The sequence below is a fragment of the Dama dama genome, chromosome 4, assembly GCF_033118175.1.
Source record: "Dama dama isolate Ldn47 chromosome 4, ASM3311817v1, whole genome shotgun sequence".
NCBI lineage: Eukaryota > Metazoa > Chordata > Mammalia > Artiodactyla > Cervidae > Dama > Dama dama.
Genome location: NC_083684.1, coordinates 69,957,635 through 69,978,159, shown reverse-complemented (window position 1 = coordinate 69,978,159; position 20,525 = coordinate 69,957,635). Strand labels below are relative to the sequence as shown.

At 56.3% G+C, this 20,525-nt stretch overlaps 2 protein-coding genes across 5 annotated transcripts; one reads left to right on the top strand and one right to left on the bottom strand.

Annotated features, from left to right (window-relative positions):
• Positions 1 to 93: 93 nt before the first annotated feature.
• On the bottom strand, positions 94 to 14,194 carry MBOAT7 (membrane bound O-acyltransferase domain containing 7). 3 transcript variants are annotated; one of them, XM_061140354.1, is made up of 8 exons: positions 13,930 to 14,194; positions 13,159 to 13,237; positions 12,930 to 13,059; positions 12,272 to 12,398; positions 10,077 to 10,236; positions 7,859 to 8,219; positions 5,639 to 5,815; positions 94 to 1,074 (listed from the first exon to the last, which is right to left on the bottom strand). In XM_061140354.1, exons 2-8 carry the CDS (start codon positions 13,232 to 13,234, stop codon positions 687 to 689), a joined length of 1,419 nt encoding a protein of 472 aa, XP_060996337.1. In that variant the 5' UTR covers positions 13,235 to 13,237; positions 13,930 to 14,194; the 3' UTR covers positions 94 to 686. The 3 variants fall into 3 exon arrangements, with proteins under 3 accessions (XP_060996337.1, XP_060996338.1, XP_060996339.1); XM_061140355.1 differs by lacking the exon at positions 13,930 to 14,194 and adding an exon at positions 13,577 to 13,730; XM_061140356.1 differs by lacking the exons at positions 12,272 to 12,398; positions 13,159 to 13,237; positions 13,930 to 14,194 and having other exon boundaries at positions 12,930 to 13,043.
• A 555-nt stretch (positions 14,195 to 14,749) lies between these two features.
• Positions 14,750 to 18,474, top strand: TSEN34 (tRNA splicing endonuclease subunit 34). 2 transcript variants are annotated; one of them, XM_061140352.1, is made up of 5 exons: positions 14,750 to 14,886; positions 15,817 to 16,063; positions 16,294 to 16,543; positions 16,680 to 16,934; positions 17,982 to 18,474. In XM_061140352.1, the coding sequence occupies exons 2-5, from the start codon at positions 15,821 to 15,823 to the stop codon at positions 18,167 to 18,169; spliced, it is 936 nt and encodes a 311-aa protein (XP_060996335.1). In that variant the 5' UTR covers positions 14,750 to 14,886; positions 15,817 to 15,820; the 3' UTR covers positions 18,170 to 18,474. The 2 variants fall into 2 exon arrangements, with proteins under 2 accessions (XP_060996335.1, XP_060996336.1); XM_061140353.1 differs by lacking the exon at positions 14,750 to 14,886 and having other exon boundaries at positions 15,632 to 16,063.
• The last annotated feature ends 2,051 nt before the right edge of the window (positions 18,475 to 20,525 follow it).

The following is a 20,525-nucleotide window of genomic DNA, read 5'->3' as shown; positions in this document are numbered from 1 at the left end:
ACAGAGGCCCGGGCGGTGACACCTCGCGGTGGGATGCTGGAGGTATGCGGTCCCCCCACCCTGGTTGACCGTCCACAGACATCCCACAGAGTCTCCGTGTGACACTTTATTGGGAAAGATTTACACATTCTGAACCTGTCCCAGGCCCGGGGATGACAGGAGGCTACAGGAGCGCGGGAACCCTTGGCTGGCTCAGATGGAGCCCACGAAGGCCAGGACGTCCGCACCGCGGCTTCCCCCTTCCAAGAGGGTCACACTCCGTGCGGGTCTACCGAGAGGACGTGGAGCGAAAGCGGCCAGAAAGCGCCCACCTCCCCCCACCCGACCCCCGGACCCGCCCTGAGGCTCCGACCCCCACACCGTGCAGCCGTCGGCCCCGGTGCGGCGGGAGACACAGCTCTCTGAACAGCAGGCCCTGGGCAGGGACAACGGAGACTCTCTCTGGGCATTTATCTTGATTTTTACGGGAGGGAAAACTGATCACCGGGGCGGGGGTGGTGGCAGCCAGAGAAGCAGGCGCGCCCCGGCCTTGGTCTGCCAGGCAGGCCGCTGAGCCGGGGAATCCTCTCCAGGCCCCTGGCCAAACTCCAATCTCTTCCTGGGAAGGGCGGCGGCAGCCTGGTTCATGGGATTCCTAGACCAAAGCGCGGGGGCCGGAGGAGCGGCAGAGGGCGTGTGGCGAGGGCTCACTCTTCCCGGAGCTTTCCTGAGGCCGGGCTGGGGGCCGGGGCCGCCGACTTCCGCCGCCCGGGGCCGCCGCGGCCCAGGGCCAGCCCCAGCCCCAGGGCCGCCAGGGCCAGGACGTGCACACAGAAGTAGACCGAGGCCCAGTAGCGGAGGGTGTCGCGCAGCGACAGCAACACGAAGCCCATGCACATGTAGTCGTAGGCCCGCATCTTCAGGAACCAGTGCACACAGTCCCAGGCCTTCTGGCCCCGGGGACCCAGCCGCCACCGGAGGGCCGACTCCAGCTGGCCCTCGGCTGCCAGGCACAGCGGGATGGTGAGGAAGCTCAGGTAGTAACCAGGGTGCAGGCCGTGCCAGTAGGCGCTCAGCAGCATGGTCCACGCACTCCTGCGGGGGGCGGGAATCAGGGCCTGGGGTGCAGACCCCCGGCCTCCCCCCTCAGACCCGGGCGTCCAGAGCCCCCGCCCCTCCTCCAGACACTGGGGGCCCAGACGCCCCGCCCCTCCTCCAAACCCGGGGTTCCAGACGCCCCGCCCCTCCTCCAGACCCGGGGGTCCAGAGCCCCCGCCCCTCCTCCAGACCCGAGGGTCCAGAGCCCCCGCCCTTCCTACAGACCCGGGGGTCGAGCCCCTGCCCCTCCTCCCTCAGACCCAAGACTTCCAGATCCTCAGCCCTTTCTCCCTGAAACCCAGGTGTGCAGACCCCCAGCCTCTCCTCCCTCAGATCAGGGGTCCAGGCCCTAGCCTCCTCCCTCAGAACCAGGAGTCTCTACTGTCTTCTCAGCAACCCTCTCCCAACACTCTTCCGTCAGGACCCTAGGAATCAAGTCTCCACCACTTCCTAAGGATTTGAGGATCTAGGAGTATAATTCCTGATCCACAAAGACTCAGACATCTCCAGCCACGGTCCCTTCTCCTTACTGATTCCAAAAATGCTAGCCCTTGAAGACCCACAGATTCAGGCTCCAACCCCCACTTCCACGGGGTGCCCACAAATCACAGCAGGGTCGGCCAAGGACTGTGGTCTGAGTTCCTGCCCACGGGCACCAAGGTGGGCCTCTGGCATGTCCGGGTGCTTAAAGTACAAATATGACCCTGATGCTGGGGAAGATTGAAGGCAGGAGGAGAAGGGGGCAGCAGAGGACGAGATGGTTGGATGGCATCACCAACTCGATGGACATGGGTTTGAGCAAGCTCCAAGAGATAGTGAAGGACAGAGAAGCCTGGCGTGCCGCAGTCCATGGGATGGCAAAGAATCGGACATGACTTAGTGACTGAACAACAACAAAAAACTCAGAGAAGGGAATGACGCTGACTGCTGTGTGGGGGTAGGTGGGGGAGGGAGCAATGTCCATAAAAAGGCTAAATTCTCCCTGTTGTTGACAGGGGAGATGTTTCCCTCCTTTTCTTTCCTTAGGCCGGTTCCTTGAAGAAAAAAAAAAAAAATCTACTGTTTGAGCATCTTTCCTTTGTTCTTTGGATGCAGATATCAATCTCTGAAAAGGTGAAAGAGGCCTCTAGAAATTGTTACTGCCCAGGAATGTTTTCCTTGAGGGCCTGGGAGCCATCTCCCTGCAGCTGTGTGGCTTTATCCCACTGGTGACAGAGATAGGCGGTTTGTTGATAAAGACCCTTAACTAGCACAGGTGGCAAAGAAATTGCCAGGGGAACTTCAGATGAACCTGGAAGCAGGGACAGTGCTGTGTCTCTCTTGAGAACATGCTATGTAAAGGGCTGTAAGTGGCAGTGGATAGTAAAAAAAAGAGAGAGGTTTCTAGACAACTAATAAGGACCACGGGCTTCCCTGGTGGCTCAGTTGGTGAAGTGGCTCAGATGCTAAAGAATCTGCCTGCAGTGTGGGAGACCTGGGTTTGACCCCTGGGTCAGGAAGATGCCCTGGAGAAGGGAATGGCAACCCGCTCCAGTATTCTTGTGGCTTCCCTGGTGGCTCAGTTGGTGAAGAAATTCAAGAGACCGGAGTTCAGTTCCTAGGTGGGGAAGATCCCCCTGGAGAAGGGAATTGGCAACCCACTCCAGTATTCTCGCCTAGAGAATTCCATGGCCAGACCATGGGGTTGCAAAGAGTCAGACACGACTGAGTGATGAACACTTTCCCTTTCAATAAGGACCTACTGTATATCACAGGGAACTCTGCTCAATACTTTGTGATGACCTGTATGGGAAAAGAAACCAAAAAAGAATGGATACGTGTCTATTTATATAACTGGTTCACTCTGCTGTACCCCTGAAATGAACACAACTCTACTCCAACTTAAAAAATAAAAATAAAATGGATGAACTTTTTTTTTTAAAGGGTGAGATTTCTTTCCATCCTGATACTTCTCAGCAGGAGGTCACTTGTGCTGTGCATTGAAATCTGGTTTAATGCTCACTCAGGACCAATTCTGTTTCCTCTCTCTTTTACCTCTGGCGGAGAGACGATGCTGTGTGCTGCCAGAACCGACAGGACTTTACAGGAGGACGCACGTGAGCGTGAGCCCAGCATCTCCAACTCCCTGTGTGCACAGCCAGCTCTTGGCCCCTCCCTCAGCTACTCATCTCTCCCAGTTTCTCAGGCCCTGCCCTCCCCCATGCAGTGAACACTCTCCAGAGAATCTTCTAGCCTCCCAACTGCATCCTGTCTTGAACCCACTCCAATCTTGCTTTCACTTCACCTTGCAAGGATGCGGGGGACTTCCTCCCACCATGCCCCCCCCACCCAGGGTCACACTCGCCCTCGCACCCCAGGAGCTCCTGGCACGGGCAGACACACCCTCCCTCCTGCCTCTCCTCCTTGACACCCTCGCTCCTCTGAAGGGAATGAAGGAACGCTTTGCCGATCGTCCTCCTATCTCCCTGGCTGAGTCTGCACCGGCCCCTCCTCTGGCCCCCAGTCTACACCAAGGCCCCTCATTGTTGGCGCTACAGACATCTGGGGCTGGGTCATTCTTCAGGGTGGGTGGGGGTGGGTCTAGTGGGCCTCCGCCTACTAGACTCCATTATGATAAAGCGTCTCCAGACATGCCAAATGCCCCCTGGGGGAGCAGCACAATTGCCCACCTCCCACCCCCCCATTGAGAGTGTCCAGGGGCTTCCCTGGTGATTCTGATGGTAAAGAATTCACCTGCAATTCGGGAGACCTGGGTTCAATTCCTGGGTCGGGAAGATGCCCTGGAGAAGGGAATGGCAACCCACTCCAGTATTCTTGCCTGGAAAATCCAATGGACAGAGGAACCTGGCAGGCTACAGTCCGTGGGGTCGCAGAGAGTCAGACACCAGTGAGCAGCTCAGACATTGAAAATCCCTGGTCTAAATGTGGGTCCACTCTGTGCTTTGACCCCAGAGCTTTAAGCACCATCCACAGCTGACAATGCTCACGGGTCCACTTCTTACACCAACCTCTCCCTAACACACCAGAATCACACAACTCGGTGTCTATCCAATCACCCCGGCTGGAAATCCAACCGTCACCTCAAACTCAACGAGACTAAACCCAAGTCTGGCTTCCTTGGCCTGCCAGCTTCTGAAACTTCCTCCTGCGCAGACTTCCTCTCCTTCATCACCCACGCCCACCACCCGCTGCATTTCCTCTCACGACCCCCATCCAGGTGGGGGCCGAGCCCTGCCCTCACCTCTCCAGTTCATCCACTTCTAGGCCACTGGTCCCTACTCTAGGCCACCATCAGTGCCCACCGGGCCAGTCCCTGCCTCATCTCCTGCTCCCCTCCCCACCTTTATTCCATTCCCCATACAAGGTCATAGCTGGTCTTTAAATCCAAACTAGACAGCACATCCAGGTAGGTCTAGCTCCAGAGGTGCCATGATTAACTCCTTCATCATGAGGACATGTTATGGTGTATCCATCCTGACCTCAGCTGGCGGCGAGGGGAAGACGGAGGGATACTCGGCAGGTGGCCTGACCTCTCTGAGCCTAGATCTCTTCATCTTTAAGATTTCCTACTTCCTAAATTTGTTTGTCAGTTTATCTTATCTTTACAGAAAGTCTCCACTCAGGAATTACCAGGTGAGTGAAGAGTAATAAAAGCTGCTCAGGCCTCACAGTAAGTGCATTTAACACTTTCTCTCCCTTATTCCTTGCGTCAACCTATGACACAGGTTAACAGCATTACTCCCATTTAAGAGTCGGGGACACTGGGTCGTGGGGAGGGACAAATTGGGAGTTTCAGGTTAACATACACACACTATATAAAATACATAACCAACCAGGACTTAATGTATTGGTTACTGTGTATAGAGAATTCTACTCAATACTCTGTAATAACTTATAAGGGAAAATAATCTGAAAAAGAACAGATAGGGAACTCCCTGGCAGTCCAGTGGTTAGGACTCTGCCCTTTCACTGCTGGGGGTGGGTTCAGATCCTGGTTGGGGAGCTAAGATCCTGCAGGTTGCAAAGCACAGAGGGAAAAAGCAAAGAAAAAAAAAAAAAAAAAAAGAAAAGAAAGAAAAGAAAAATTTAAATATATATATATATAAATAACTAAATCACTTTGCTGTGATCCGAAACGAATACAACATTATAGATAAACTATACTTCAATTAACAAAAAAAAAACTAGAAAAAGAAAAGCACGTAGGGGAATTTTTTGAGAGGGGGAAAAAAAAAAGAGTTGAGGGAACAGAGGTCCACCAACTGCCTAACGTTTCTTAGGTGCTGGCAGGGTCACGATTCCGGGAGGTCTAGCCGTCGAGTCCACAGGACTCTGCACACTGAGCCTGTGCCACGCGGCCGGCTTGACAGAAGCAGAAACGGAGGCCCAGGGAAAGAGGAACGAGCTTATCCCGGTAACGCAGTCGGAGCCGCAGCCAGAGGCGCAGGAAACTACAGCTCCCATGACCGTCAGGGGCGGAGGCCCGCCGGGGGAGCCGCAGGGCGCCCCCGGGGCCGCTGGGGGATGTAGTTGGTGCCGTCCTGCGCGCCCGGGGGCTCACCTGAGGACGTAGGAGCGGGCGGGCGCGCTCTTGTAGACGTACTGCGCCAGCCACCACTGCACCGTCATGTTCCAGTAGCGCATGCCCTCCCGCACGCTCACGCAGAAGTCCGTGCCGTAGCAGTCGATGTTGCGGATGGTCTCATAGTCGTACTCCACGGAAGCCGCCGTCTCCGGACTGGGGGAGGGGTGGAGGACCAGGGTGGGGGACAGACATGCAGCTCAGCCAGGCCCCCTCCCGACGCTGGCTCCTGTCCCAGCCCCGGACGCGAAGGAGGGGAGTCTGGCCAGGCAACAGCTCCCAGGCTGTCGCATTTGCTAGGGCAACAGGGGAGGGGAGCCCAGAGGGTGCCTTTTTGGGGGGTGGGGTGGGACGTGCACAGATCCACAGCAATAGGATTCTCCTTCTCTTAGGAAGGGGGCCTGCAACAGCCAGAAAAGTCTGCAAGCTTTACAGTTGCTAAGCTATGAGTCCTTAGCAACCTGACCTGCCAATGGTCTCAGATGCTAGGGTAAGGCCGTTCCTTAGCAACCAAGTTCAGCATATCCAGAGAAGCCTCCAAGTAGTCCTTTCTAAACTCCTCGGACCCTTCAGTGGTTGGGGAAACAGCAGCCCTAACAGCGAGGTGGTCCATGGTTGCTAGGGAGATGTTCTAGGCCCGCCTGTCACCTAGATGGTCTCTGTTGCTAGGGAAAGGGCATTTCTTAGCGACAAGCCTAGGATGTTTAAAAAAAGCGTCCTGAAAAAGGCCTTTGCTGGCTGTCAGTCTGTAGGACTGTTCTAGAAGGATCAGCTCCAGCAATACAGCGGTTCCGGGGTCACCAGTGCCAACGCTCAGAGCAGTGGGGGATTATCACTGACCTGCCTGAACCACTGGCTGCTTCTGATAACGGAAGTGGGGCTTCCATTAAGAGCAGGGCCTAGAAGGTTTAGAAAAGCTTTCAGCTCCTGCTTGACGTCTTCTGGGGGATACCCGCTAGCAACTGGAGGCCTGCCTTTGGTTACTCTGGCAGAAGGAAGAAATGTTGCGTGGGGGCGCCACTTCCCCCACAAGGGAATGGCTGTTGTGACTACGAGGGGATGGCCCAACCCTAGTAAGGAGTCGTTCAAAATTTACATCAAGGGGCTGCTTTTCCAGCCCCAGCCTGAATGCCAGAGGACAGCTGCAGGGAACCGAGGGAGGGCCCACTCCTGACTGCCAGGGTGTCACTTCCCCAGCAACACAGAAGCAACGTATCCTTAGCAACAAGGGAGTCCCTGGCTACTAGCAGTGTGCTCTGCCTCCTGATGAAGGAACTAGGCTAGTAGCTTCGCCAGCAACAAGCTTAATCCATAGTTACTGGGGCTTCTGGTGGTTACTAAGAATGGTGTCCGCTGCCACCGCTCACCCCCCCCACCCCCCCACCCCCCCCCCCCAGGCCAGAGGACAGCATGGTGGAGAATGCCATTTCTGGGACTTCCCAGATGGGTAAGGATCCGCCTGCCAATGCAGGGGGCTGACACGGGTTCCATAGCTGGTCTGGGAAGACCCATGTCCTGGAGCAGCTGAGGTGGCAGGCAACAGCTCCTGAGCCTGCGCTCCGCAAGGAGAGAAGCCACTGGAAGGAGAACCTTGCCTCCCAGACGAAGAGTAGCCCCCGCTCGCCCCAACCAGAGAAAGCCTGTGCCCAGCAGCCAGAAATAAATAAAGCGAATGCCATTTAAATGTTATGTGATGATGTCTCAGGGGGAGGCCTGCTTGCTCCCAGCAAAGAAAGGGGCAGTTTAGGGGACGCCGTTCCCATAGCAACAAAGGCAAGAAGGGGCAGTTCTGTTGCTAGGGAATGGTTTCCCTAGCAACAAGGGGCTGCTCCTCACTGCCCAGCGATGGCATCCTGAGCAACCAGGAACAACCAGGTTACCGGGCTGACACTTCCATGGCAACAGATGGGCAGCACGGTGGTTGCTAGAATACACCTACCTTTTCCTAGCAACAGAGAGCAATTCACTACCCCAGGGGCTGACAAGCACACAACAGGGGGCGACCTGTAGGTTTCAGGAGTTTTCCGAGGACAGGGGAGGCGGGCTGTGCTGGCCAAGGGGGACACTCTGTTGACAACCGGTGGGAGACCAGCCCCCCCTCCCGCCGCTGCTCCCCACTCTCCTCCCTGCTAGGGGCAGGGCCAGCCCGCGGTGATGGGGCCGGCCGGGTCTTGGGACACCTCCCTCCCGCCGCCTGACCTGCTGGGGGGTGGGCATTGGAGGGTGGGGCCGCCCCCGGCCCGGGCTTTGGCGGCCACGGGGTAGGCCCCGAAGCCGGCGGCAATGCAGCCGCACTCGGCGGCAATCCAGGCCACGTAGAAGCGCATGCGGAAGGCGAAGAACACGGGGATCATGTAGAAGAGGCGGGCGGGCAGCGGGCGGGCGTAGAAGGCGTCCTCGCGCACGGCCTCCAGCGGGAAGAGGTGCGATGAGAGCAGGAAGAGCAGGCCGAAGAGCGGGGCCGGCCAGGCGCGGCGCAGTAGGGGCCGCAGGCTGGGTACGGCCCCCGGGAAGGGCTGCTCCAGCCAGTCCAGGTAGGTGCGGTAGCGGAAGAACGGGCCTGTGGCGGGAGGGCGGGCCGCGGTCAGGCGCATGTGCGCGTGGGGATGGCGGGCAGAGCGCCGGTCTCGGGGCGGGGGAGATGGGCCAGGGACCAGGGAGCCCGGGGGAACCAGGGAGAGAGGAGAACGGAGCGCAAGGGAGAGCGGACAAAGAGGGAGACAGGGGACCCGGCGGGAAAGAGGAACAGACACTTAGGGAGCGTCTCGGACAGAGGAGTCCGAGAACCAGGGGGTCCTGGCACACTTGGAGGGAGGTGGGCAGGGGGGCCTGGGGGTCTGGGAGGAACAGGAGGCGCACCAGCGCGTCCCTTGAGGAAGACAGGGGCCTGAGAAGAAATCAGAGGGTGTCAGGGGCAAGACCCGGGGGGGATCTGACCAGGGCTTTGGGTTTGGCTTTTTATATATATATGTATATTTTTGGATAACTTGTGGTTTATCCACTCAATGGAATACTATCCAGCCATGAAAACAAACCAGGTACAAGTCCATGCAGCAAAAGTCCTGCATACCATTGAGCAAATAAGCCAGTACAGAAGAATACATACTGTATTTGATTCTATTCACATAATGTCCCCAAGCAGACAACACTAACCTATGCTCTTAGTAGTCCAGAGAGTGGTTGCCCTCAGGCGGCAGCAACCAGAAGGCAGCAGGAGGGACCAGTGGTGTGCTGGGAAGATTACCTGATGGGGTGCTGACTGTAAGCATGCTTTCTGTTTGTGTAAAACCACCAACTTGTTTGTATTTGTTGAGCATGCATGTGTATGCACTCAGTCACATCTAACTCTCGGTGAACCCATGGACTGTAGCCCGCCAGGCTCCTCTGTCTGTGGGATTGCCAAGGAAAGAGTACTGGCGTGGGTAGCCATTTCCTTCTCCAAGGACTCTGGGGCTTTTTTCTCAGCACTAGGGTAACCACTGAAGGCCTCTCCCACCAGGGAAGGGCTAGATTATTATTTTGCTTTCTCAGGAGACCCCTCAGCCACTGAGCAGGGAGGGGCTGCAGAGGGACAGTGACGGAAAAGAGGGGACTGCTACACTTTAGATAAAATGATGGCTTGGCCTGGGGAGGGAGCAGAGGGCTTTAACAGAAGTGCTGAAAGTCTAACAGAGGACCACACGCTGTATGATTCCATTTATAGATGTTCAGGGTAGGCAAACACATAGAGAAAGTCAATTAGTGCTTTCAGGGAATGGAGGCAGTTGGAGGTTGGGCAGATGATGGTAAAGGGTGCAGGGGTTCTTTCTGAGGTGACGAAATTGCACAGTAGTCATGTTGCAAAACTCTGTGAAAGTGAAAGTGAAGTCACTCAGTCGTGTCCGACTCTTTGCGACCCCATGGACTGTAGCCTACCAGGCTCCTCCGTTCATGGGATTTTCCAGGCAAGAACACTGGAGTGGGTTGCCATTTCTTTCTCCATAGAGAGACTCAAACCCAGCAAACTGGATGTGGTTGTGAATGGGTGAATATGGTAATCACAGCTCGATACAGCTGTTACAGAAGTCAAAACCTTCTACGAGGTCAATGGTAATGAAAAATACGTCCTGAAACTAAAAATGGGATCATACGCTGTGAATCCTTGTGGCCTGGGCGGCAGACACATTAGGGTGACATCCATCTTTCTCCAATCTCCTGTGTGCTCCCAGTAAGTTACAAGGAATCACTGAGGCTGAGAACAATCTGTGTCTACTCTGGAGGGGCCCTGGGGCCAGTGGGAGAGGGAGACATGGACTGGGGCTCAGAGGCTCACGCTCAGAGCAGCAGAGGCTGGAATGGGGGGCCGGGGGCGGGGGGCAGGAACACAGAACAGACAGTAGAGTCCGGGCAGAGGCAGGCCCGGGGCGGGCACGCTCACCTGTCATGATTCCCACGTAGCAGTAGCTGTAGCTGAGGGTCTCCATCAGAGAGGGCACGTCCGGCAGCAGCCCCAGGGGGGGCCCCTTGCTGAAGCCCGAGGCCATTTCCTTCCTCTGGGCCACGTGCAGGTCCTGAACTTCACTGGCCAGACTCACCAGCTGGGAGGAAGGGGCGTGCGGGAGGACAGCTCAGACCCCGGCCTCCTCACACCCACCTCCCGTTCACGACGCGCTGGGCGGCCCCGTGGGGCTGGATGCCAAGGCGCTGCTCCTCGGGCAGCTCTGAGCATCTAATGACGAGTAAGGGCTCCCTCCTGGGCCCTTCTGTCTTTTTTTCTCTAAGTTCCATCTTTCTGTGTTCCCCCACAGTTCATGGCTTTAGGTACCACCCATGCTGTACCCCGGTGGGACTTCTCCAAGCTCCAAGCCTGTCCACCAAGCTGCCTCCAGGCAATTCCCTGGGGGTCCAGGGGTTAGGACTTGTTGCTTTCACTACCAGGGCCCGGGTTTGATGATGCTTGGTTGGGAAACAAGATCCCACAAGCCATGTGGCATGGCCAAAATAAAAAAAAAAAAAAAAAAAGCGGCTGCATCTTGTCATTAATACATGGATGGATGACTTCCGGGCACCTCGAATTTAAAACATCCCAAGTGTAAAACGGTTTTAGCAATTCCCCAAAGCAGGTGTTCATCTGGTCTCTCCCCTCATCAAATGCCAGTCCTTGGGATTCTCCAGGCCAGAATGCTGGAGTGGGTAGCCTTTCCCTTCCCCAGGGGATCTTTCCAACCCAGGGATCGAACCCAGGTCTCCCACATTGCAGGCGGATTGTTTACCAGCTGAGCCACCAGGGAAGCCCCATCAAACGCCAATCAGCATTCAATAAGCTGCTTAGACTGGAAACCTTCCTCGCTCCCCAGGTCGAGTCCCTGAAGTCTGAGTCTGTCCCTTTCACTTTGCCTCCACCACTGGGCTGAGTATGCTGAGCCTGGCCCCCCAGCCTGCTCTCTACCCTTCTGCACACAGACCCCAGCCTGGCCTGACATGTGTCTTCCAGCTTCAGCCGGGGTTCAGCTGGAAGATGGTGGAGGCAGGCAGGAGTGAACCTTGGGTTTGTATTCCCGTGTTTTTAATCCCTTTATTGATAAGACTGCCTGGGGCCTGGCCGTGACCCTTGACCGACCTTCTCGAATCTACCCAAGTCCTTTTCCTTCTGGGCTTCCTCCTCTCGGCCCCTTGGGACCAGGACCCTTCCTCATCCCGCCCTGGCCGAGGTAAACATCAACAAAAACTCGCCCCAGGTTATCCTACATGCCAGGCCTCCTGGTGGGGCCCTGATTAGCTGTCCCAGGCCTGCCTCAAGCAGCCAGTTTGTCAGCTGGACTTAGATAAAGGAGTCCCATGTCACCTCACCTTACCCTTCCTGCTGCAGTTTTTTCAGCATCTGGAGGAAGTATTTTTAAACCTGTAAACCTGTTCACAGGTTTTCAGAAAAACCTCTTGTAGTGGCTCTTGGGCCCCCACAGGAAGAAGCTGGAACTCCTCACTGGGGCCAGCCAGGCCCTGACCGGCTTGGCCCGCGCTGCGGTCTCCCCTTGATGGACAGTCCATGTGGCTGGCACACGGCTGGCGGCACGCGGCCGGCTCCCTTCCAAGCATGCTGCTCCCTGCGTCCCTAGAGGCTCTGGTTTCCTCCAACTCCTGACCCACTCCTGCCCACCCCTCAGCTCCCGCCCGGGAATACGGGATGCTGGAAGAGCCCTGCCGCCACTGCCGCCTGGCCCTTCCGATCACTGAGAGGAAGCACCCGGGAGGAGCGCGCGACCTCTTCTCCCTCGGTGGGGCCTGCAGACCTGTTTTCTCTCATCTTCCCAGGTCATGGGAAGCCAGACATGGTGTTCTGCTTTTGTGCCCTCAGCTCAGTGCTCTCTGCCCAAAGCTGTTTTCTTTTTTCCTCCTTTGCAACGTGGCTTGCTACAAAGATGCACTTTAGCCCAGCCACCCACTGACACCCACAGTTATATAGCTTTGGGTACTTTTTTCACCCTGGGGAAGAGCTGAGAGGTGAAGTCCTGCCCTCAGCGGAGTGCGTGGGAGAGACCGACCCGCCTCCTCTGCCTCCCCAGGGAGGAGAAGGTAAAGATGGGCTGGTTCACGGGCACCCAGGGAGGGCTGGGGGTGCGGGGGGAGCCTGACCTTCAGCGTCAGCAGCAGTTGGACGGCGTTGGTGAAGGGCGTGGGAGTGGGCAGGCCCAGCAGGCTGAGCGCACGGAAGAAAAGCAGGTAGGAGAAGGTCCAGGCGAGGGCCAGGGCGTGGCAGGAGCTGAGACAAGACAGGAGGTCTGTTGCGCTGGGAGCCGGAGGTCTTGCCTCGGTCCCCCCTGGATTCCAGCTGCAGATCCCACCCCCCACCGCCCACTTTCAGAGACAGGAGAGGGGGGTGTATGGAATGAACATGACTGAAAGAGCTGCAGAGAAACACAGCAACACAGAACAAGGACGGGATGGAGAGAGAGGCTGCGGGGTGAAGACCCTTCACGCCTCCATTTGTTTCTGGGAGGGAGGGAGAGAGGGGAGGGAGAAGGAGAGAGAATACCAGGGCCAGCAGACCAGTAATGCCCTCCTCTCTCCTAAATCCATGACATGGCCGTCAAGGGACAGGCCAAACACACAGGGACGAGACCCAGAAAAAGGCAGGAGAGGAGGAACAGACCAGACATGTGACACAGAGAATCTCGAGGCACACAAGAGACATCCAGAGACCGAGGCGGAAACAGAGAAAGACCCCAAGAGGAAACAGGTTGCATCCTCCACCCGCTCTGTGCTCCCCCTCCTCCTCCCACCAAATCCTCACCAGGGCTGGGCCTGAATGAGCGCCCAGGTCCCAAGGATGGTGACCAGAGAATGCAAAGTGTGGGGGCCACAGGTGAACAAGGTGAGCCCCAGGCCCACAGCCGCCGCCCCCCATCTCTTCAGCCCAGGTCCTGCAGGGAGAAGGCACAGCATCAGTGTAGAACTTTCCACGGGGTCCCCCATTCTGCCCGCCCCCCCTTATTCTCCGCTGAGGAGGGAACCTGACTCACCAGCTTTCTTAAAGAGGAAGCCGATTGGGATGGAGATAAGAAGAACCACTAGATATGTCCATTCTTCGGGCGACATGTTCTAGGGGAGGGGCAGACGTTCACAGTGAGAACCCAGAAGTCCAGCCGCCAGCCCCTCGTCCTCAGAGGATTTAGGAATCTGCCCCCGTCCGAATTCCCAGTTGTCAAAGATCAAGGAGCCCTACCCTCAGCTCCTCTCTCCTCTGAGAACACAGGAATCCCGACCTCCAGGCCCTTCCTCCTTTGAGGATAGAGGGTCAAGCCCAGGACCTCTCTTTTGAGAATCCAGGCCCCCCAGATCTCTTCTCCTTTGAGAACTCAGGAATCCAAACCTGGCGGCCCCCTCCTCCGTAAACGATCAAGCAACACCAGCCCCTCTCTTCTTATCCCTGTGCCCCACCTCCTCCGACAACACTGCTCTCCAAAGCCCCTGCCGTTCTTCGAGGGGGCCTCAGAGGAGTCCAGGTCTCCAGCCTCCACCTTTCTCCGAGCTCGAGTTCCTTCTCCTGTCTGAAGCCGGAGAACCTGCCCGCTCCCCAGTACCAGCCCGAGTCCCGGGGCTCATATCACCAAGCGCGGCTCATATCCGCTCTGGGCAAAGCCACAGGCGGTTACGCCACCCGGGAGCTCGACCATGCCACCCCGGAGCTCGGCCGCGCTCCCGGCGCCGCCCCCGCACCCCATCAGTCCGCCGGTCCGTAGCGACCCCACACTGTCCAGACCCCTCCCGGTCTCCTCCACACCCCGGCCCACCTGGACCCGCGGCTCTGCGCCGCCCGCAGGGCAAGAGGCGGCGGAGCAGTCCTGGCCCGCGGGCTATCGTGGGTCCGGCCACGCCTACCACGCCCAGCACGCCCCCGCACCCCCCAGCCTCTTTCGGGGGGCCTGCAGAGCAGGGGGTCGTGCGCGCAGCGCCTAGCGGTGTCCGGGCTGGGCGGGGAAGGAGCGCGGACGCGGCGCCGAGAGCACTACCCGGCGGCGGGACCCGGCCAGGCTCGGATCTACCCCGCTGCGAGCACGCAAAGGGCGGGGCTTCGGCTCGGGAAGGGGTGGGGCCAGAAGCTTCGGGCTCCGAGGGCGCCGCGGGACCCCGGAAAGAGGCGGGACCTGGAGCTGAGCTGTCAGGGGGAGGCGGGGCCTCCGCTCCAGGTTCCTTCAGCCAGAATCCGGGGGCGATTTGGAGGCGGGGCCACAAGCTTCGGATTTTTTCGGAGGTGGTCGAGTAGGTTCGGTTGTGGGCGGAGCCAAGAGCTTCGGCCGGACGTGGGCGGGGCCACAGTCTCGGCTCCCTTCGGAGGTAGTCGGGTAGACGCGACCTTGGGTTGCTCATAGGCGGAGTCTCAGGTTTAGGACGGAGGCGGAGCCACGGGCTTTGGCCATACGAAAGAGGCGGGGCCCAGAAGCCCCCCCCCAGGGGGTGGGGCAAACAGCGTCCGACCTCAAGGGGCGGGGCCAGCGTGGCGAGCTGCCCGTTTCCTAGTCCCGGAACCGAGGAGGGAGGTGCGCTTCGAGGGGCGGGCTCGAGGGATTTACACTTTAGGGGGAAGGCAGGGCTTCGGCCCTACGGGGCGGGCCCCAGACTTCCCGCTCCGCTGAGGTGGCGGCGTGACGACACCGACGCAGGGGGTCGGCATGGGGGGTGGAGGAAACCCCGCGTGGCGCGCTACGTAGGGGGTGGCTCCGCCGGGACTGCGAGCTGGTGTTTACGAGGTGAATAGCTGGTTCCGTCAGAGGACGGTGCCACATTCTGAAGGGAGCGCTCACGAGCGGGTTGAGCCCGCCCGAGCGGAGAACGCACTGGGCTTCCGGCTGTGGGTTCGGTCGTGTGGCGGGAACTCCAACCGGGGAGAGAGCCCGCGGCCGAAGGGGGTGGGACCTCAGGTTGTGGGCTTGACGTGAGCCGAGGCCGTCCTAACGCCTGACGCCTAGTCTTCGGGAGGGGGCGGGGCCGCGATCGGCTGAGCCGAGGATGTCCGAACGCCTAACCCCGCGTCTTCGGGAGGGGGCGGGGCCGCTATGGGCTGAGCCGAGGACTTCCGAACGTACGAAGCGGCCGCGCTCGGGCGGGGGCGGGGCTTCGCATTCTGCGAGCCGGACTCAGAGCGGGGACCTGAGGCTGGACCTCGAGGGCTCAGAAAGAAGGGTCCCCGAGGAACCCCCAAGGGGTAGTGGCCTCGGGGGGCTTTGGTCTCCGGAGGTCCCGACACCTGACGGGAACACCGGAGGGCGACGCCGAAAAGGACCTTTCGGAGGGGGCGTGGTCCGCCCTACGGCAGGCTTTGCCGCCAGGCGCGGGGGCCCGCGCGGCCAGTCTCGCTCTTGGCCAGAATGCTGACCGCAGGGTCCGAGGCGCCCCGGCGGGGCCCCGGCGCTCCTTTCGGGGCGGGTCCTCGTCTGGGTCAGCCCCGGGGCCTGGCGGGATCGCCCGGGGGCGGAGCCCGGCGCCCAGGGGGCGGGACTGGCGCTCCCGCTCAGCAGGTGGCGAACGCAGCTCGGAGCGAGGCTCCGCCCCACGAGCCTCAGGGGCGGGGCCTCGCCGAGACCCCCAGCTAGGCGGTGGGCACCCTCCCAGCGGCGCGAATCCCGCGGCGAGAGGCGTGCTGCCCGGTGTGTGACTGTTGTGCCCCTGGCTTCCCGCAGGAGGATGCTGGTGGTGGAGGTGGCGAACGGCCGCTCCCTGGTGTGGGGGGCCGAGGCGGTGCAGGCGCTGCGGGAGCGCCTGGGCGTGGGGGGCCGCACGGTGGGCGCCCTGCCCCGCGGGCCCCGCCAGAACTCGCGCCTGGGCCTCCCACTGCTGCTGATGCCTGAGGAGGCGCGACTGCTGGCCGAGATCGGCGCAGTGACCCTAGTCAGCGCCCCGCGCCCGGACCCCCGCCAACACAGCCTGGTAAGTGGGGGCAGGCTAGGGGCGCCCCTCCCGGGGACCTGCAGGAGGAGAGGCTGGGGACGACTGATTCCTGGGTGGGAGGGCTCTGAGAGTCCTGGATTCTGGAATTCTGTGAGAGTAGGCTAGTAGGATCCCCGGGTTCACTCCCCGAGGTTTGGAGGGGCCAGAGTTAGGCTTTCTAAGGCAGGGCATGTCTGAATCCTGATAATACAGCAAAGTTTACTTCTCAGGCACTGGCATCCTTCAAGCGTCAGCAAGAGCAGGGTTTCCAGGAGCAAAGCGCTCTGGCAGCTGAGGCCCGAGAGATCCGTCGTCAGGAGCTCCTAGAGAAGATTACAGAGGGCCAGGCTGCGAAGAAGCTAAAGCTGGAACAGGAATCAGGGACCAGTGGGAGCCAGGAGGCCGGTGGGAAGCAAACTGCCGAAGAGAATGAGGCCAGTGCTGGCCAGGCTGCTGGAGAGCATGAGGAAGCATGTGAAGGTGGGGGTTGGAGTCCACGGACCAGGGGAAAGAGGGAAGAGATCCTTGGGGGATTTTTGGCTGATCCTCCCTGGGGCCTGACAAAAAAGCCTTGCCCCTTGGAGTCATCAAACTCTCTTGGATTCTTCCCCACCAGGCTCCTCTCCCCAGCCAGGGCCTTCAAATGGAGTGGCCCCCTTACCGAGGTCTGCTCTGCTTATCCAGTTGGCCACTGCTCGGCCGCGGCCCATCAAGGCTAGGCCCCTGGACTGGCGTGTCCAGTCCAAAGACTGGCCCCATGCTGGCCGCCCTGCCCACGAGCTTCGCTACAGCATCTACAGAGACCTGTGGGAACGAGGCTTCTTCCTCAGTGCCGCTGGCAAGTTCGGGGGTGACTTCCTGGTCTATCCTGGTGAGTTTGTGTTGGGACCTCTGGTGACATTTTTCTTCACAATCCCACCACGGTCTGCGTTTCCCCCCTTTTTTGGTCTCCTTTTCTCAGCCTCTGAAACCATGGAAAAACAGGAAACACTTGGGAACCCAAGCTTTTTTGGAGAGCAGTTTAGTAAATGAACAAAGAGGGGGAAAAAAACTCTCACAGAAGACATAGAATAAAACGTAAATATTATTTTGTAGTGTTATGTACATTACTATATTTAATAATACATATACATTGCAGGTTCTTTACCACTGAGCCACTTGGGAAGCCCTTCCATATCTTGGCTATTGTAAATAATGCTGCAATGTACATAGGGGTGCGTTTATCTTCTTGAATTAGTGTTTTCACTTTTTTTCAGATAAATACCCAGGAGTAGAATTGCTGGAAGACTTGCTCTTTTAGATTTATGTTACCTGTTAGTTTTCTGTATAGTGCCTTACTCCGGGTCCTACTCTACTTGGTCAGGTTCATCTAACCTGGGAGCAGAGTATAGCCCCCCTCCCCCTAGCCCATCAAATGAGGCACAGACAGATTTTTTTTTTTAATAAAGTTTTATTGGAACACAGCTCTGTTTGTTTACATATGGTCAGTGGATGCTATGGTGCTAGATTGGCAGAGTTGAGTATTTGCAGCATGGCCCACAAAACTGAAAATATTTACTATCTGGCCCTTTTCAGAAAAAAATGGTTGACTCCTTAATTCTATTTTATTATGCCCTCCTGTTGTAAATCGTTCTCTTCTTTTAGTCTGAGTCACTTCTCATTGGATATTTATGATACGATATACATGATACCCTTTGAGTTCCTCATGGCTTTGACTGACAGTGATATATTCAGTTACTTGTTTTTAAATAAGATATACATAATGTGTCAACTTGCTCCACCCCCCAGGCCCAAGGGTGTCTTTTGCAATATTGGTAGTGATGGCTGGATGCATTGAGATCCCCTCTGTGTTGGAGGTCCCGGTGTCTTCCAGTTCTCCACCAGTGGAAACTGCTACCTGCCTCTCTCCTTCACCCAGGCGACCCGCTGCGTTTCCACGCTCATTACATCGCCCAGTGCTGGGCTCCTGGGGATCCCATCCCACTCCAGGACCTGGTTTCGGCTGGCCGCCTGGGCACCAGTGTCAGAAAGACACTGCTGCTTTGCTCCCCGCAGCCCGATGGTAAGGTGGTCTACACATCCCTGCAGTGGGCCAGCCTGCAGTGAGCTCCAGAGACCTGTGGGCACTCGGCTATGTCAGTGGCAAGACCCTTTCTAGATGGTTCCAAGCTCATCTCTTCGTGGGAGGTCCCGCCCAACCTCCTGCCTCTCTTGGCGGTTAGTGTTCGGTTCCAGATTTATAAACACTACATCCTCCTTATATCCCTTCCCAATCCAAAGCACTTAGTGGCTGTGTTGTTTTTATAGTTACCAGTTTCCAACCATGAGCTTCCTGAGTGTGAAAGCTGATTCATCTCTCTTTTCTACAGGGCTTAGGTCCCAAGAGGTCTCAATAAATTTGTTGAATCAGTGTGGAGTTTGTGGTTTGAATCCTTAAGACAATCCTGGGAGATGTGGGCATTTGCTGCAGGTGTTTGGGCAGATGAGGAAAAGCCTGGGGGAGGGGAAATGACTTGCCCCAGGTCCCACCTCTAGTAAGGAGCAGGTGTGTTAGTCATTGAGTTGTGTCCAACTCTTTGTGACCATGGGCTTCCCTGGTGGATCAAATGGTAAAGAGTACGCCTCCAATGTGGTAGACCTGGGTTTGATCCCTGGGTTGGGAAGATCCCCTGGAGGAGGGCATGGCAACCCACTCCAGTATTCCTGCCTGGAGAATCTCCATGGACAGAAGAGCCTGATGGGCTATAGTCCATGGGGTCACACAGAGTCGGACATGACTGAGCAACTAAATGCAGGTTCCTCTGTCCATGGGGATTCTCCAGGCAAGAATATTGGAGTGGGAAGCCATTTTCTTCTGCAGGGGATTTTCTGGACCCAGGAATCGAATCCAGGTCTCCTGCATTGCAGGCAGATTCTTTACCATCTGAGCTGGGATTTAAAACCTGGTCTTTCTGACTCTGGAGTCCGAGCTCTTCCACTGCACTACACTTACCTTGGAAAAACTTTAAGACATTTCAGATGCATACAAAGGCATAAATAAAAAATAACTCATGAAAAACAGGAGGCAACTGTTGCAGTTTTAAGGAGCAGGGAGGGGAATATCCGAGGTGGTCTTGCTCTTGGATTGGGTATTGTTTATTCAGGTGTTGGGAGAATTACTTTTTATACCGTACATTCATATTCTAGATCCTCCTTTATATGTATGCTGTATTCCACAATTTTTTACAAAAGCTAAAACACATACGTATGAAATATGCATTTGTAAAACAATTTGCAGAGCTGCCTTTCTGCTTAACAAATTACTAGAACATTACCAGTACCAACTTCCAATATTTAAGAAACTGATTTTTAAAAAATTTTTTATCTATTTATTTGGCTGCACCAGGTCTTAGTTGTGGCATGTGGATCTAGTTCCCAACCAGGAACTGGAGAGGGTGTGGAGAAAAGGGAACCCTCTTACACTATTGGTGGCAATGTAAATTGGTGTAACCACTTGGGAGAACAGTATGGAGGTTCCTTAAAAAACTAAAAATAGAACTACCAAATGACCCAGCAATCACACTACTGGGCATGTATACTGAGAAAACCATACTTTGAAAAGATGCACGCAGCACTATTTACAATAACCAAGACATGGAAGCAACCTAAGTGTCCATCAACAGATGAATGGATAAAGAAGATTTCGTACATATATGCAATGGAATATTACTCAGCCATAAAAAAGAATGAAATATTGCCATTTGCAGCAAAATGAGTGGACCTAGAGATTATCACAGGTAATGATAACTAAATGAAGTCAGGCAATGACAAGTATTATATGGTAATCACTTTTATGTAGAATCTTAAAAAAAATAGATAAAAATGAACTTAATTACAAAACAATCAGACTCACAGACATAGAAAACAAACTTACGGTCACCAAAGGGAACAGTGAGGGGAGGAAAGATAAATTATAAGTTTGGGATTAATATATACACTACAATATGTAAAGTAGGTGAAAGACAAGAATTTACTAGATAGCACAGGGAACTATAGGGCTTCCCAGGTGGCACTACAGGCAAAGAACCAGCCTGATAATATAAAGGACAAGAGACGTGCGTTTGATCCCTGGGCTGGGAAGATTCCCTGGAGGGCATGGCAACCTACTTCAGTATCTTGTCTGAAGAAAACCATGGACAGAGGGGTCTGGTGGGCTACAGTTCACGGGGTTGCAAAGAGTTGGATACGACTGAAGCAACTTAGTATGCACACACTGTAGCCTGACTGGCTTCTCTGTCCACTAGCGCCACTGGGAAGCCCGGGATTAAGTAAATTAACATGGGTACAACTCTTTGAACGGGGCCTGATGTATAGTACTTAAGTATTCTAGAATGCCACCTATTATTATTTTTAGTGATAGAAATAATGGGTCACACGAATTAAAACATAAACAACAAAAAAGCCTCTTTCTTGGTTATATATA